We start from the raw sequence: 17,386 nt of genomic DNA, 5'->3' as shown, positions 1-17,386 counted from the left end.
GAAACCAGCCCCAAGATGCACCAAAGTTATCTGAGAATGTGACTCACCTTTCGTTTTTGTCCCACAGGAAAGAGAGCTTGCCTGGGAGAACAGCTGGCCAGGTCTGAGCTGTTCATTTTCTTCACTGCTCTTATGCAACAATTTACCTTCAAGCCCCCAATCAATGAGAAGCTGAGCACAAAGTTCAGAAATGGCCTCACGCTCTCCCCAGTCAGCCACCGCATCTGTGCGGTCCCTAGACAGTGATGCTGTAGAAGGAAAGAGAAAAAAGAACTGGAAGATATGGTGTATTTGCTGAAGCTTCTGATCCTTGCTCTCAGGAGAGAAGATGTCATAAATGAAGATAACTCAAGAGATATTGAAGAAATTGGGCTATGAAAGTTGAATCAAATTTCTGGAATGCTGGCCCCTTAGTTTGTTGATGGTCAAATCAATAGCATATACTGTTATCTAAAATTTTAAGAATTCCTCCTAAATGCATTAAATTTAATTAAAAACTAATAACAAAAATTAATTATGAATTAAAAATTAAACATGCTAAGTGTGTCATGGGTCACATCCTAAAGATGCACCATCACTTGCATCCTCGCTCCTCCTATACATGTGTATCTGTTCCTGGCCCATTAAAATCTTAGCCTAAAGTGGGGCAAAGAGGAAACAAGAATCAGAACTGAGTTTCTGATTGCACCCACAGAGCAGGCCATGAAGATTCTCCCATATGGTAGATCTGTCCCTAATTTAGTTCTTCCAAGTTGTCCTGGAAGCCAAGAGAGCAGGGGTGTCTCCCTCCTCATAGACAGGCAAAGAAAGTGGTGTATGATCAGTTTTCCTTCTTTTAGAAACTTTGTATTGGTTTTATGTTGAGGTCTTTAATCCACTTGGACTTTAGTTTTCTGCAGGGTCTATTTGCATTTTTCTACTCATAGACACCAGTTAGACCAGCACCATTTGTTGACAATGCTATCTTTTTGTGTTTTGTTTTGTTTTGTTTTGTTGTTAAATCACTCTTAGTTCTGAAAGCAGGAAGGCCTGTAGGACAAAGAACTATGTTCCCACAGTGAACTAGAGACTTTAGGTGTAATTGATTATGCCTCCTAATGGAAATTTCTACACATAAAACACAACCTCCTTTCTTTTCCTTAAAGTTTCATGCAAGTGCTATAAAATATAAGGCGCCATCCCATCCAAGAATTTATACCACAGTTTTGTTAGTGCAGTTTATACTGAGCATTTCTCATTTCTTTTGCAGTTCAATTACCCTTCCACCCTTTATTGTTTCCTGTCACCTGTTCTACAAGGCATATGACAATAAAGGAGCATGCTTACAAATAGAATCTCAGGATGCAAATCTTCTATCTTTCTCTTCCTAAGAAACATAGACACAGGCATGCTGCAGTGAAGATTAAAATTAAGTAAGGAGCTTTGTGGACTTGGAACAGAGACAGAGAAGGGCACATGCAAGACCCTCATTCTTTTTTTTAAAAAGGGTGTTTGGATGGATATCTAGACTATGTGCACTATAGAGACACCCAGGAATGACAGAATTGTAGTGTGGTGTAGCCTGTTAACTACGTGGCAAAGATGGCTTCTAGTGATAGTCACAGCAGAAAGCCCTGGAGCTCTACCACTGGAGGCCAGACTTCTTCACCTGAACGCACTTAATCCCGGTTGTCTAAAGTTTGTGCCGAGAACCAAGGTGTAGAGGTGAAGGATGTTATAATGAAGCACCCAGCAGCGTCCACATGGGACATGTGATCTCATGGACACAGCTAAATCCATAAGCTTCTATTTCCATCCTTGACATGCAAGTTGCATGCCTCCCGTGTTGAAAAGCTTTTGTATGCTGACTGTGGTGAGGTGTTACTGTTCTGGCACCCAGCTCTAAAAAGGCCAGCCAATCTCCTTGAAAGTGGAGCTGCCATGGCAGAAATGGTGCCAAAGGGTAAATTTGACTAAAAGATAATGCTCTGCTTGTCAATGTAAGGACCAAGGTTAGGCGGGGAGACACATGCAAGCTGCATGTCTCCCACTTTGAAAAACCTTTGTGTGCTGACTTAGTTGAGTTATCACTGCTCTGACAGCTGGCTTACCCTTCTAAGCATGAGCCACTTTCACCGGGGACAGGTAGCAGTCACAGGACGTAGAGGTGACAAGCTGTATGTGAGCCTATGGAAAGAAAGGATGAAACAAAGACACCCCACATCAAAGGAATTAACCACGCTACAAGATGCCTAGGGTATGCATAAACTCTAAAATAAAATGGGAGTTCATATAAAGTTTAATTAAAGCATATTAATGCCTTTTCTTTTGCTCAGGGCAACCAGCCTGTCTCTAAAGTGGGAAATATTCTCTTGGGAAACAGGTAGCATCCTGGCCTATACATCAGGCACCATAGAGCCTAGAGAAGGACATTTACAATTCTACAATCTTGTTTTGATTTCAATATGATAATGACTTGTGCTCATTGATAATGGTTATACTTCCTCTGTGAAAGAGATCAAAATGAAACAGACCTGGATGAAACATAGACTGCTAACCTAAGTCAGGCTATCTCTACATGAATCCAAACTACAGAACAAGCAGTTAACTTATATTGCTAATTCTACTACATGGGAATAGTTCTGAGACTGGCTGAGACATGAGTGTCTAGGCATAGACAATGCTTCTTGTTGACTACAGAACCTCTATGACTTACTATTAGATGCCATTCTTCATATGGCATCAAGGAAGATTTACAGATGTCTTTCTTCTGCTCATACAAAGAGCAGAGAACTAGCCTCAATTGTTCTGTGCATACATTCATAGTTTTAGGACTGTATAATACTTGTGAGAAATTATATGCTTTCAGAACAAAAGAACTGGACACTGATGGTGGGTCAGACCTGACAGGATTCATTCCTCAAGCATGCTGAGACACTGATATCCTGAATCCTTCATGATCCAGCACCAAATGCATCAGTTGCTGTTCCACATCAGAGCAGGACAGCTTTGAAGAAAGCTCATGATCCCAATTGGTCCAGCATTTCAGACTGTCCCACACAAGACTTATATTAAGCTTGGAATTTCTCAACATTTAGAGACTGGACCACAAATGCTATTCCTTCTTCTTTAGCCATTTTTTCCCATTTTATTTGGGTCCTACATAGGTATTATTCATCCTAAATCAGATGGTAAAAAAACTTAAGAGAAAGATGGCCCATTTTTCATAAGGGGGGTTGGGTAGGATTTTGGCTGTGTTCTTGGGCTATGAATGTTTATTTTCATTGGGAGTTGGTGAGAAGTTATTATTGGTCTTATTCAAAGACAAAACAAGCTTGGACTCTGTGATGTCTCTTTTTTTTTTTCTTTATCTTTCTTAGGTATTGTGATAGGGGTTGAGAATAAAGAAATGGGAAATACAGAACTATGTAGGGATCATAGGACAAAAAGTAGATTATTGAATCTACTCCTCAATTTAAGGCCTTAATTGTTACTCACAAATAAGGTTAATTTTAATTCATTCATTTAGAATTTTGTATGAAGGAGAGATAAGCGTTTCTTTTTGTTTAGATCCCCAGTGTGGGATGAGGAATAGACTTGTGAGAGAGCAGACGATGTTTATCCCCTTAGAAGTCGAACCACTTTGTGGGGGAGCTTGGTTGTTACCAGCTGAAAAGCATCCTTGAACAAATTCTGAGAGGAGATATAAACAGGAGGCATGGTCTTTGGAGACTTGGGATTGAGTGGCTGTTCATCGCTGGATTTCCAGATGCTCCTCAAGAAAACCTCTCCAGTGAAGGTTTCAGGGCTCTGGACTTCAGCTGCTGCTCCAGGCTCTGGTTGACATTCCAGGTTCCAGTTGCTCCAGGTTCCAGCAGAAGAAATCCTGCTAACAGTACCAGGAGAATTGTTCCTGAAAACTGAATCCAAGAAGGTTTCATTTTTGTGTTCTTTAATCTTCTTTTCCTCAAATTTATGCTAGTCGGATTATAAGGAAGGTACACTCACTTAACAAGTTTATAATAAAATATAATTGTTACAAAAATGGGGCCTACATTTATATATTGATGCAAAATAAGTTTAATTTTGATACATTGAAATAGAATTCAAATTTAATATTATTCTTTACACATTATATTTCTACTCTAACACGAGATATTGTACACATACAACTCAATTGTCTACATGGTTTGCTTCCAATACTCTGATAGTTCTATTGCAGGCTGTTTAGCCTAATTAAGTAATACAAGTCCATTGTTAGTTGATCAACTCATGGTCATGTCAAGTACAGGAATATATATCCTAGGTCTGACAGATAGGTATGACTCTACACATAGATAAGGTAAAATAGTTCGATATGGTCTTCAAAAATCTCAGAGACCTACAGAATATGGCATTTAAAGATGTTTTTATTATTTTAAGGATTATTTGATGATAAGGCTGGTTAATTTCTGGCAACACCCAGCCTACATCAAAGAAGATGATGAGCATTGAAGAACCTCCTTATGGAGATGGCTTCAAATGTGGCAAACAAGCCACTGAGCAAAATGTCCTCTTTTCTACCACAGACAGTATTCTGCCTAAAAAGGGGGAAGCTTGGATGCAGGCAAAGTCTGCCAAGACAGGGTAAGCAAGTCTTTAATAGTTCCTGCCTCACAAATATGTCTGTCAGATATATTGGGCTAGAAGGCTGAAGATGATGTTCAACATTATAGAGAGATTTGGGTGACTATTCAGGTCAGGCAGCAAATCCATCTCTGTCCTTTCTTTTTTTATTTTGGAAGCTACTAACCTGTACTTCCTGTTTACTTAGGTAATTAAATTTATTCCTTCTCAAGTCTCTGATGAGGATGAAGACCAGATCGTTAGTTTTAAAATTAAGCTTATGAGTTAAAATTAAGTTTAGGAGTTAAGAATATACTTTTAGGTCTAGATAGATATGTTTAGGTTGATAGATATGAGCTTTGATAGATATTGATTTAGGTTCAGAACTTTAGACTCACCAACATAGAATAGATAATATTTTTTCAATGCTGTCAAATATTAGACATTATGTATGTAAGTCTTGCCTATTGGTTTTGATAATTCTTCACAATTGTTCTTACTATATATTTAAAAATGGCCCTTTTATTTAGACAGAAAGGGGGAAGTGTTGGAGGTTGGTCTGATGTATTTTGATGCTAACTGTGGCTTCTTGTCTCTGTCCAACCTGTATTTTGCCTAATAGCCTAACCTGTTTGACCAATAAAAGGCCATCACACCTGAGCAGGGCAAATGGGATAGGCATGGCTAAGGTTCCAGGGCTTGAGGAGAGAGAGAATCTTGGGAGGAAGAGAACAGAAGAAGGAGGTTGCACCATGGGTTAGGTAGAGAAGCACATGGCTGGTATGGATGGAGACTTCCATCTCCATGTTACCCTCTACTAGGACACTCAGTTAGAGATATCCTCATATCCTTCCTGTAGCCTACACTGTTTCAGGTCTCCAGCTCGCTTCAGTGATGCTTCCTCCTTCAGTTTTCCTCTTCTCTCCAGGCCCTCAAACATCCTGCTCTTCACTCCACACTCCCCAAAGCTGATCCTCCACCATGTTCCCCTCCCCAAACCTTCCCCTATTAGTTCCCTCTCTACTTCCTCTTCCAGTGTCTTTTCTATTTCCCCATCTGAGTGAATTTTCAAAGAGGGCTTCCCTTGGGCCTTCCTTTTAATTAGCAAATGTTGGAACCAAAAGAGCTAAGTGATGGACTGTTTTCTGATGCCCATCAGTCAGTTCATAACCATGCTCACCATTCCAAGGTGGGATGCTATAGGAAAATCAGTCTCCTGCCTAGGGATGTTCCAATACCCTCAAGAAATCCAGAGAGCACCATGAACAACTAGCCAATGCCAGAGAAGACCAGATGGCTAAAGGACAGCATAAGAACACAATCAATAAAACCTAGGGAATGATGGCACCTCCAGAACCAAGTTATCCCACTGCAAACACCTCTGCCTACCCTAATACAGCTGAAACATAAGAAAAATGACCTTAAGTCTATGCTTCTGAGAAAGATAGAGGTATTTAAAGAGGAAATGAATAAATCACTTAGAGAAATACAGGAAAATAAAATCAAACAGGGAGATACCTGTAAGGAGGAAATAAACCACTTAAAGAAATACAAGAAAATACAAACATGCAGGTGAGGTAAATGAATAAAATGGTTCAAGACATGAAATGGAGATAGAAACAATAAAGAAAACAGAAACTAAGGAAATCTTAAAGATGGAAAACTTAGGAAAGGAAATAGGAACTACAAAGATAAGCATCACCAATAGAATACAAAAGATGGAGGAAAGAATCTCAAGTATAGAAGACACAGTAGAAAAATATGATACATCTGTCAAAGAACATGTTAAATCAAAAAATTCCTGACACAAAACCTCCAAGAAAATAATGCTACAAAAAGAAAATATTTAAGAATAATAGGAATAGAAAAAAAGAGATGATTTACAGCTTCAAGACCCAGAAAATATTTTCAACAAAATTATAGAAGAAAATGTCCCCAAACTAAAGAAAGAGATGCCTATAAAACATGCAAGAGGCCAACAAAACACCAAATAGACTATATGAGGAAAGAAAGTCCTCTCACTACATAATAACCAAAAATTTTACATGTTTAGAGCAAAGATAGCTATAAGGAAAAAAAGCCAAGTAACATATAACATATAATAGAATAGCCCCTGACTTCTCAACAGAGACTCTAGGCCTCCAGAAGGGCCTGGAAAAAGTGTCTTGCAGATGCTAAGAAACCACAGATGTCAACTCAGACTATTATGCCCATCAGAACTTTCAATCACCATAGATAGAGAAAACATGATATTTCATGACAATATCAAATGTAAACAGAATCTATGGACAAATCAAGCCCTACAGAAGATACTAGAAGAAACACAGCTTAACAACAAAGATAGGCATTACCTCAGAGCAAAGGGTTACAAAAATTTTTTCCAAGCAAACAGACCCATGAAACCAGTGGGAATAGCCATTCTAATATCTTATAAATAGACTTTCAACAAAAATTAATCAAAAGAGATGAGGAAGGATACTTCATACTCACCAAAGTGTAAAAACCAACAAGATGATATCTCAATTCTGAACATGTATGTCCCAAATAAAAGCCCCACATTTGTAAAAGGAACATTAACAAAGTATAATAAATCACACTTGGAACCATGCATTAACAGTAAGAGACTTTAATACCCCATTGTAACCAAAGGACAAGTCATTGAGAGGGACACTAAGCAAAGGAATAATTAAAATAACTATTGTCATGAATCCAATGGACCGAACAGATATCTACAAAACATGTCACCAAAACACAAAGAAATATATATTCTTCTCATCAACTCTCAGAACCTTCTCCAAAACTGACCATATACTTACTCACAAAGCAGCCTTCAACAGATACAAGAAAAGTGAAATAGCCCCTGTATCTTATCAGATCACCATAGATTAAAGCTGGAACTCAACAACAGAAACACAGAAAACATACAATGACCACTGAGTTGTGGAAGATATGAAGAAAGAAATTACAGGCTTTCTAGGATTCAATGAAAAAGAAGGGGCACCATACCCAAACTTTAGGGACACAATGAAAGCAGTGATAAGGGGAAAGTTCATAACACTAAGTATCTACATGAAGAAATTGAAGCGTTTTCATACTAGCAACTTAAAAGTTCACCTAAAATATCTAGAACAAAAGGAAGCAAACAAATCCAAGAGGAGTAGACTGCAGAAAATCATCAAACTCAGGGATGAAATGAATAACTTAGAAACAAAGAAAACAATGAAACAAAGAGTTTGTTCTTTGAAAGAATATCAACCAGATAGCCAAACCATTAGCCAAACTAACTAAAAGGAGGTGATACATTATCCAAACTAACAAAACCAGAAGTGAAAGGGGGACATAACAACAGACATTGAGGAAATCCAAAGAATCATTAGGTCTTACTTCAAAAGCCTGTATCCACAAAATTGGAATGTCAAAATAAATGGACACTCTTCTTGGTAGATTTCACTTCCCCAAGTTAAATCAAGATCAGTTAAATAGTTTAAGCAGTCCTATAACCACTAAGGAAATAGGCTCAGTCATCAAAATTCTCCCAAACAAAAAATTCCCAGGGCCTGATGGTCTTAGTGTAGAATTCTACCAGTCTTTAAAAAAGAGCTACTTCCAATACTCCTCAACTATTCCACAAAATATAAACATAAGGAAAATATTGCCAAAATCATTCTATGTAGCCACAGTCATGTTGATAACTAAACCACACAAAGACTCAACAAACAAAGACAATTTCAACTAATCTCCCTTATGAACATTGATGCAAAAATATTCAACCAATACTTGTAAATCAAATCCAAGAACACATCAAATAGATCATCCACCATGATAAACTAAGCTTCACTCCAGGGGTCCAGGGATGGTTCAACTGACTGATTGTTCCCAGCACCCATGGGCACTACACTTACCTTGGAAACACAGATGCTGACACTTTAGAAATTTGTAACATGGCCTCTCCTTGCTATGCAGTTACTGCCATCCTGCTATTCAGAAACTACACATGATGAGGTTGACATTTTGGATCTCCTTTAAGCTACTTCTTTCTGCTGATAACATGAAGACACAGCAAAGTTTTCCATTTATGAGACAGAAAATTGTTCATACCAGATGAGAAATGTCTTGATGAATTGCTTTTAGAATTCCCAGATTCTAAGACTACATAATATGAATGGGAGTTGTTTACAATCCACTTAGTGTAAGGAACTTATTTGAACTAAACTAGATACTGCTCCAAGATTAACCATACTGATCACATCACAGCTTTCAGTTCAGAAAGGGTCAAAAGTTATGATTATGTTGTAGGCTCAATGAAAGTTACAGAACTAGTGTTTATTTTTTAATCAGTCCTTTGAAGAGTTAAGGAAACATATTTCTTTATATCCAGGACACTAAAATCAAATAAATGCAGATACAGTGTCAGAGACAACTTCTGCACCATTAGAAGAAATCATTAAATTTGAAAATTAAGAGACCATCCTTTTTTCTTTCAGAAAATGTGCAGGCTGAGATTGACAGAGTGATTGGTGAGAAGAGGCCAGCAAGTCTGGCTGACCGAGAGTCTATGCCTTACACCAATGCTGTCGTCCATGAGGTGCAGAGGATGGGCAACATCATCCCCTTGAATGTTGCTAGGGAAGTGGCAATGGATATCAATTTAGGTGATTTCCACCTGGCAAAAGTAATGATACACTCTCAGCTGCAGAATGCTCAGTCCATTTTTGGCATCATTCTAAGAACCTAAACCAAAGGTGACATGTATTTCTACCTCAAGATCACTTAAATGACTAGGGAAATATTATTCCTGCTAAAATACTAGTTTTCAGGAACAAGAGATGTGGGTCTGAGAGAGCAAGGGGGTAGCCTGCACTAAGGTGACATTGGAAAACAGAAATTAATATGACAAAAAGTCAAAAGAAGTTGAAAGAACTGGTCAAGTTACCAAAGGGTACATGAGTTAAGATGAGGGAAAGGCAATCTTTGTGGTGTCAGAAAGCCTGATGGAGTGGTCTACACACAAGTAGATATGTTCCTAACCAGCTGAGAATCTGGGTTCAGAAGCCTACATGTTGAGGATTAAGAACAGAGAAGCAGACATGAAACATGTCATTTCCTGTCATAAACCTGCCATGTCCCTCATTGTAAGAAGAAACATACCTTCCACTATTCTCCTTTGGATGTGAGCATATCTTTCACTAGACCAATACAGAGAATCCTAACAGCCTAGGAAAATCTCCAGCAGGCACTTACAGTCTTTGTGAAGTTATCTCAACAAGTGAGATGGTACTGAGTTGGGTGGAAGGATCCAAATCTTAAGTGGGTCATGTGTGAGAGCTTGAAAACCATCTACCTCTTAACAGGTTTGTTCCATATATCAAGCCTTGTCTCTGCTATCATTTGTAGGGTACCATGGTTCTATTTAACCTAACTGCACTGCACAGGGACCCCAAAGAATGGGCCACCCCAGACACCTTCAACCCAAGCTTTTTATTTTTATTTTTGGAGAATTGACAGTTTAAAAAGAGAGACTCCTTTCTGTCATTCTCAATAGGTGAGTTCTGAGGATCAGGAGAGAGTTCAGAGATCCACCCCAGCCCTTCTCTCCTCTCCTTCCCATAGTACTCAAGTTTAATGAAAAGATCTCCAGATGGCCTAGTGTGGCTCCATTTTGATTGTGGTTGCAATCTAGCAGTCCCTGGACTTCATAGGGCATCAGAACGACCCTAATTCTTACCCTCTATTGCCTCTGCTGAGGATTTCTGCATATTTTTTCCAAAAACTCTAAGAATATAGACCCTCTGAATTGCCCCCTCTTCACGCAGATGGATATGTGCCACCTTCACTTTTTCAGTGTCTGAATTTATTTTTAAGAGTGACACCTCTCAAGGGAAATGGAGTTGATTTGTCATGAATGTTGAGAAGAAATGGAAGAGTGGGTGCCTACTCCCCACAATGGAAACAAGAAAGATTAATTGTACCTGTCACTTGCACAACTGGGTTGGGTTCTATCCTGTCCCAGATCTCCTTGACAAGTAAGTCATTTGTCTTATGACATTTAAATAAGCTTTCAAAAATCTACTTAGGTACATTTGTGCTATGAAACGTGATAGTCAGGGAAGGAGATGCAGTGGTGACCCTCTTTCTTGCATTTTCTAGCCCGCCAGTTATAAACAAATACTTGTAGTCTTACAACTGCTGAACCACGAACAATATACTCTAGTGTAGTACAACCCTAACCCTCCAAGAGAAGACAGAGAAATGGGACAAAGCAAGATATAACAAGGCAAAAGCTCTCATATCGAGGCTGGACAAGGCAAACCAATAGGAGAAAAAGAGGCCCAAATGCATCCAAAAGTATCAGAGATACACCAGGTGGTGGAGGCTCTGTAATTCCTACTTAGCTGATTCAGTAGGGAAACTACTTGAGTCTTTGTTTAGAACAACAGAGAAGTCACAGGGCATATAATATGGGCCCAAAGATAGAGGAAGATTGTCCCTATTTTATTGTCATCATCTCAATTTCTGATGGAGAAAAACAAAATGCATTTGCCTAAGGATGTCCAATAAAAACAAGTTAAACTGAGCCTGATCGACCTCTCCTTTGTTAACTTTGTTAACTTTGTTAACAAAGCAAAGTTAACTTTTAAATCATATTTTGATTTTTTACCATCCTGTTGCTGTTTCTTTCTGTTTCTAGAAGTAGCAAATGAAGCCACCTTGGGAAAGTGGGGCACATTTAGAGTATTATATTCCTTAAAATGATAGCTAGTAGCAAAATTATTTTCTGTGATTCATCACTGAATATGAAAACTATATTTACATGAAAGTGTGCTCAAGTCATACATGGTAGTACATACCTGTAATCCTAGCACTCAGGGAAGTAGAGGCAGGTGGATCACAATGAGTTCAAAGACAGCCTGTTCTACAAAGTGGGTTCAGACAGCCAAGGCTGTACAGAGAAACCTTGTCTCAGAAGAAGAAAAAAAGAAAAATAAACATGGACGTGTTCTCATTTAAGCATTCCTCTGTGGGAGTCAACAACTTTAACAGTTTCATAACAGAAAAGGAAATGGTGTCATAGAACATAGGGACAGAGTTCATGAAGACTATTGGCTATGGCCTAGGTCAGCCCTCTTATTTCACTCAACAGATTTGGTTTGGTTTGGTTTGGTTTGGTTTGGTTTGTGAATGGGTAAGTGTCCAATGTTGACAATCTCATCACTGGTATGGCTCAAATTAACTCTCTTAGGCACATGTATTTAATTTTCTGCCATTTCTTAGTAGAGCATCAATTGACAACCAAGCCTGTAGCCTGCTGATAAAGGAAAAAAACAAAAACTAAACTACATGCATGCTAGTTACATTGACCTATGAAAACATTTTGAACATTCAAGTTTCCCAAGTGAGTGACTGTAGTCTCCCAGGGTAGCACACACACACACACACACACACAGAGCATTAAGAGTGTGTCTTTGATGAGATACATCCTTTACTGATCCTATGAAAAGTGAATTAGTAAAGGGTACATCTTGTGCACTCCACCATAAGAAGGCTTTGCCTTCTCAATCCGCTTTTACAAACTTTGAGCGTCTTTGAGACCCTCCATCCACAGTAAATAAAGGTATGTCAGGTCTCTCTAGCTCACTCAAAGTATACCACCTTGTATGCACAAGGTATATATCTTACAAATAATTCATCTATACATTTATAAACTCTGCATAAGTGAATCTTGGGAAAATAAGAGAGATACTATCTCACATGAAAAGGTTAAAAGAGAGATGGGGGTAGCTCAGTGAAGATATACTTTCTAGAATATAAAAGGCCCTAGATTCAACACTTAACAGAGAAAGAGAGACAGAGACAGAGACAGTGAGAGAGAGGGGGGAAGGGAAAGCAAGAAAAGAAAAGGGGATAGGAAAGGAAATGAAAAGAGGGAATAAAGAAAAGGAAATTCTGCTTCTCCAGAACAGACCCTTACACCAGCATCAACACTGTTTGGCATTGCCAAGGGACATACTTGATATACTTTAAGTGTTACTATTATTAGTATGATTTGCGTAGTCACATGTCATGACAAAATGGCCTTTGACACATTGGATAATGTAAATAACTGGAAATCAATGTCCACTCATAAAAGTGCCTCACCAGGACCAGCCTTTACATCTAAGTAAACTTCCATTGGTTAGAGGAGTCAATCTAAAGCCTTAGGCTTTGCCTTGCATTTAATACTTTTTTTTCCCATTCAAAATGTATTATTTAGGAAGAAAAGGAGCTAATAGTAAATAGCTTATGGTCACTGGCATGGTAGCTCAACTGATACATTCTTCTTCTTGTGAACACCTGGGATCACTCCTTTTTTTAATAAACAGGGAGAGCTTACCAGATTTATAATCATTTTAATACAGAAATACAATACAATTTGTAAACATTTAAACATTTAACACAAATGTTCCTGATGTTCCTCCTTAGCACACAGTTAATCATGATACCTAGAAGTTTAATGAGTATACAATATCATGACTCCATAAAGTAATTCTTCCTGCTCAGCCCAGTTGTCAAGTTGGCTGTTTTTAAGGTGGGTTGGGCACGGCTTCTGCAAGGTCACATTCCTACCCATACACTCACTCTTTTGAAACATCTGCCCACTGCAGCCTTCCCCATCTGTTGGCTCATCAACGTTGCCCTTGATCTATTCAGCCTATTTTTGGCTGCCAGTCCTCATCCTACACGTGGACCTCTGCTGTACTACCCCTATTCCATGCATATTAGTCCCTGTTGAGATGGCCTTGTGCTACTTGGGGACACATCCTTCTCACAGAATGGAGGGCAGGACGATGCATTCTAGTCAGAGGTTGCTCAACCACCACTACCACATGCTGTTTTAAATCTGTATTCCAATGAAGTTTGGCATTCTACAGAGCCTACACAGTAACAAGTAATCATCTCACCTGATGAAGGAGACCTATGTCCATCTGGTTCAAAAGACATGAGAGGAGGACATGGAGAAATGGGTCACCCTGGACAAAAGGCTCAGTAGATAAGAATACTTTGTCTTGGTCACAACCTAGAATCAAATCCCAGTTCCCACCTGGCAGCCCACAACCCAAAGTTAAAATTTGGCTAAAGTGATAAGTAGATTTTACTCAAGAGCAATTAGACAAGGCATCTTCATATTGAACTGAGCTCAATTCTGAATGCATCCTATACTAACATCCAAAGAATTAATTGCAGCCATTTGGTAAAGGAGTCACTGGACAAGAAATTGAAAGAAAACACTAGCCCTGACTAAACCACCTTAATGAGTGTGTTATTGAAATCAGGGTGATCAGAGAGAAAGTGTTGTATTCAAGAATAAGATCATCTATCAAAGAGGCTCTTTCAGTCTCTGTCAGTTTTCAGATACAAGCAAAAGCTACTCTTTTCTTTCATTCAATTAAGTTTACATATGTGGCCATATCCTACAATATAGCATTCAGCTGGTGGCTTCTCCCTTTACTTTTTTATTGAAAATAATAAATATAATATTTCAAGCAAAATTAATCAAAAGAGATGGGGAAAAACACTTCAGACTCACTAAAGGGAAAATCCATCAACATGACATCTCAAATCTGAACATCTATGGCCCAAATGTTTGGGCATCATTTGTAAAAGAAGCACTATTAAAACTTAAATCATGCATCAAATGACACACATTAATACTAGAAGACAACATCGCACTTTCGTCGATAGATAAGTCATCAATACTGAAACTAAACAGAATAATAATGAAACTACCTGATCTTATGAGCCATAAAACCTAACAGATACCTACAGAATTTTTTATCTAAACACAAAGGAATATATCTTCTTCTCAGTACCTCACAGAACCTTTTCCCAAAATTTCCATATAGTGGGTCACAAGTAAACTTCAACAGATGCAAAAAAATTGAAATGACCCCTTGAATCCTAATAGACCACCATGGATTAAAGCTGGACTTAACAACAACAGAAAGTCTACAAAATTGTGGATACTGGAAACTCTCTTTCAATGACCACTGAGTCAAAGAAAATATAAAGAAAGTAATTCTAGACTTCCTAAAATTCAATGAAAATGAAGGCATAACATACCCAAAACTTATGTAACACAGTGAAAGCATTCTTAAGAGGAAAGTTCATAGCATTAAGTGCCTTCCTAAAGAAATTGGAGATATCTCATACTGGCAATTTAGCAGCACATCTGAATTCTCGAGAACAAAAAGAAGCAAAAACACTCAGGAGGAGTAGACAGCAGAAAATAATAAAATCCAGGGCAAAAATCAATAATGTGGAAACAAAGAGAACAATATAATACAATATCAAAAAATTGATAAACTCTTAGCTAAACTAACTAAAAAGCTGAGAAACAGTGAACAAATTATAAGTGAAAAGGGAACATAATACTGAGGAAATCCAAATAACTGTTAAGTCTTTCTTTAAAAAAAAAAAAACTATACTCCACAAAATTGGAAAATCTAAATGAAATAGAAGATTTTCTTGATAGATGCCACTTACCAAAATGAAATAAAGATCTGATAAACAAATTTAATAGACCTATAATCCTAAGAAAATAGAAGCAGTCATTAAATGTCTCACTGCTGAAAAGAAGCACAAGCCAGATAATTTTAGCTCAGAATTTTAATGGACTTTCAAAGTAGAGTTAACATGAATATTCAAACTATTCAACAAAATAGAAACATAAAAGACCTTGCCAAACTCATTCTATGAAACAAAAGTTACCCTGATACATAAAGCACACAAGGACTCAAAAAGGAAAGATAATTTTAGAATAATTTTCCTTATGAACATTGAGGCAAATATACTTAATAAAATACTAGCACACTACATAAAAGAACTCATCAAAATTATCATCAGCCATGATCAAGTAGCCTCCATTACAGAGATGCATGAAAGGACCAACATAGAAAAACCCATCAATGTAATCCTCCATATAAGCAAACTGAAAGAAAAAAAAAACATGATTATCTCATTAGAAGCTGAAAAAGCCCTTGACAAAATTCAACACCTCTTCATGTTAAAAGTCTTGGAGAGCTCAGGGATAAAAGGCACATACCTTGATACAATAAAGGCAATATACAACAAGCCAACATTCAACATCAAATTAAATGGAGAGAAACTTAAGGGAATCCCACTAATATAAGGAGGATCAAGCTGCTTGCTGTCTCTGTACCTATTCAATACAGTACTTGAAGCTCTAGCCAGAGCAATACAAGCTAAAGAATATCAAGGCAGTACAAATTTGAAAGGAAGACATCAAAGTATCACTATTTTCAGGTAATATGATAATATACATAAGGGACCACCAAAAGACTACCAGGAAACTGATACAGCTGAAAAACATCTTTAGTAAAGTGGGCCACATACAAAATTAACTCAAAGTAATCATTAGCCCTCCATTATACAAATGACAAACACCCTGAGAAAGAAGTTAGGGAAACACCATTTTTCACAATAACCAAAAATAACATAAAATTGGTGTAACTCTAACTAGAAACTGTGATCCATACTGAGGTAACCCAGACTCAGAAAGACACATATGGTATATAGTCACTAATAAGTGCATATTAGCCATAAAGTAGGATAACCACACTACAATCCACAGGACCAAAGGGCCCACGGGAGGGAGGATTCTTGGATCTAACTTACAAGGAAAATGAAATAGACACAGGAGGTGGATGGGGTTAGAAGAGGGGCAGAGAGGGGAAAAGAAGGGAACAAGTGTGAGGAAGACTGAGGGAAACGGAACTGGAGGGGAGAAAGAAATCAAAAGCATGGAGGGAGGGGATGCCGTGAAGAGCCAGAAACCTAGGACAAGAGAAATTGTGGCACTCAGGCAATCTTGTGGAAGAGGTGAGGAAGGATGGAAGTACCCAGAGAGGTGAAGGACACCACAAGAAAACCTACAGAGTCAACTAATCCAGGCCCATAGGGGATTCCAGAGACTGAACCACCAACTGAAAAGCGAGCATGGGAGGACCTCGGCCCCTACACATGTGTACTGATGTGTGGCTTGGTCTTCATATTGTTCCCCTAACCACTGGAGCAGGGGCTCTCTCTGACTCTTCTGCCTTCCCCTGGAGCCCTGTCCACTAACTGTGCTGTCTTCTCTACCCTGAATAGGAGAGGATGTGCCTACTGCCACTGCAACGTGATGTGCCAAGGCAGCCTGATACCCACTGGAGGCTTTCCCTTCACTGAGCAGAAAGAAAGAGGGGATGGGGCACTTGAGGTGAGAGGGACTGGCTGGGAGTAGAGAGAGAAGGGGAAGCTATGATCAGGATGTAAAGTAAATCAATTTATTCATCAAAAATATAAGTAGAGCTGTATGTTCAAGTGATTTTCTGTGTATGTAATGTCTATCAGTGGATCTCTGTGTTTGTTCCTATCTTCTTCTTCAGAAAGCCTCTTTGATGATGTCAGAATAAGTCACAGATCTATGAGAGACATGAACATCAACAGGGCCTCAGCTTGTAGCAGGACCACTGACCTTAACATGGTCCTTGACAGCAGCACAGCTCACAGACATCAACATGACCTCGGCTTGCATCACAGGCCAGTCATATCTGCATGGCTTCCCAGAGGCAGCACTTGCCAGAGACCTCACCGTGACCCCTGGCTGCATTAGGACCCCAATTCCAAACATTTAGCCAGTCCTTTTAAACAGTGTTGGTGGTGAATTTCTGGCAATCGCAGTGTTTTGTACCTGGGGATGGGTGATTGAGTACCTGCACATGAGCATCACGTGGGAGTAGGGCCAGAGTAGAGCACAACAGGA

General features: G+C 38.6%; 1 protein-coding gene and 1 long non-coding RNA gene across 2 annotated transcripts in view; one reads left to right on the top strand and one right to left on the bottom strand.

Moving 5' to 3' along the window:
* LOC311600999 (cytochrome P450 2J6) overlaps nucleotides 1–2,287 on the top strand; it is a 35,713-nt gene extending 33,426 nt beyond the window's left edge. The window contains exon 9 of the mRNA XM_084788299.1: nucleotides 68–2,287. Within this exon, the coding sequence (XP_084644425.1) occupies nucleotides 68–246 (179 nt within the window). The 3' untranslated portion in view covers nucleotides 247–2,287. The remainder of the gene's footprint in view (nucleotides 1–67) is intronic.
* On the bottom strand, nucleotides 1,470–17,370 carry LOC311601015. Its single transcript, XR_014780426.1, has 2 exons — nucleotides 17,099–17,370; nucleotides 1,470–3,899 (listed from the first exon to the last, which is right to left on the bottom strand). It is a non-coding gene; the product is annotated as an uncharacterized lncRNA (long non-coding RNA).
* Nucleotides 17,371–17,386: the final 16 nt, after the last annotated feature.

Source organism: Acomys minous (genome assembly GCF_964271855.1).
Source record: "Acomys minous genome assembly, chromosome: 1".
NCBI lineage: Eukaryota > Metazoa > Chordata > Mammalia > Rodentia > Muridae > Acomys > Acomys minous.
Note: the sequence above shows the minus strand (reverse complement) of the source record. Positions and strands in the feature narration are given on the sequence as shown.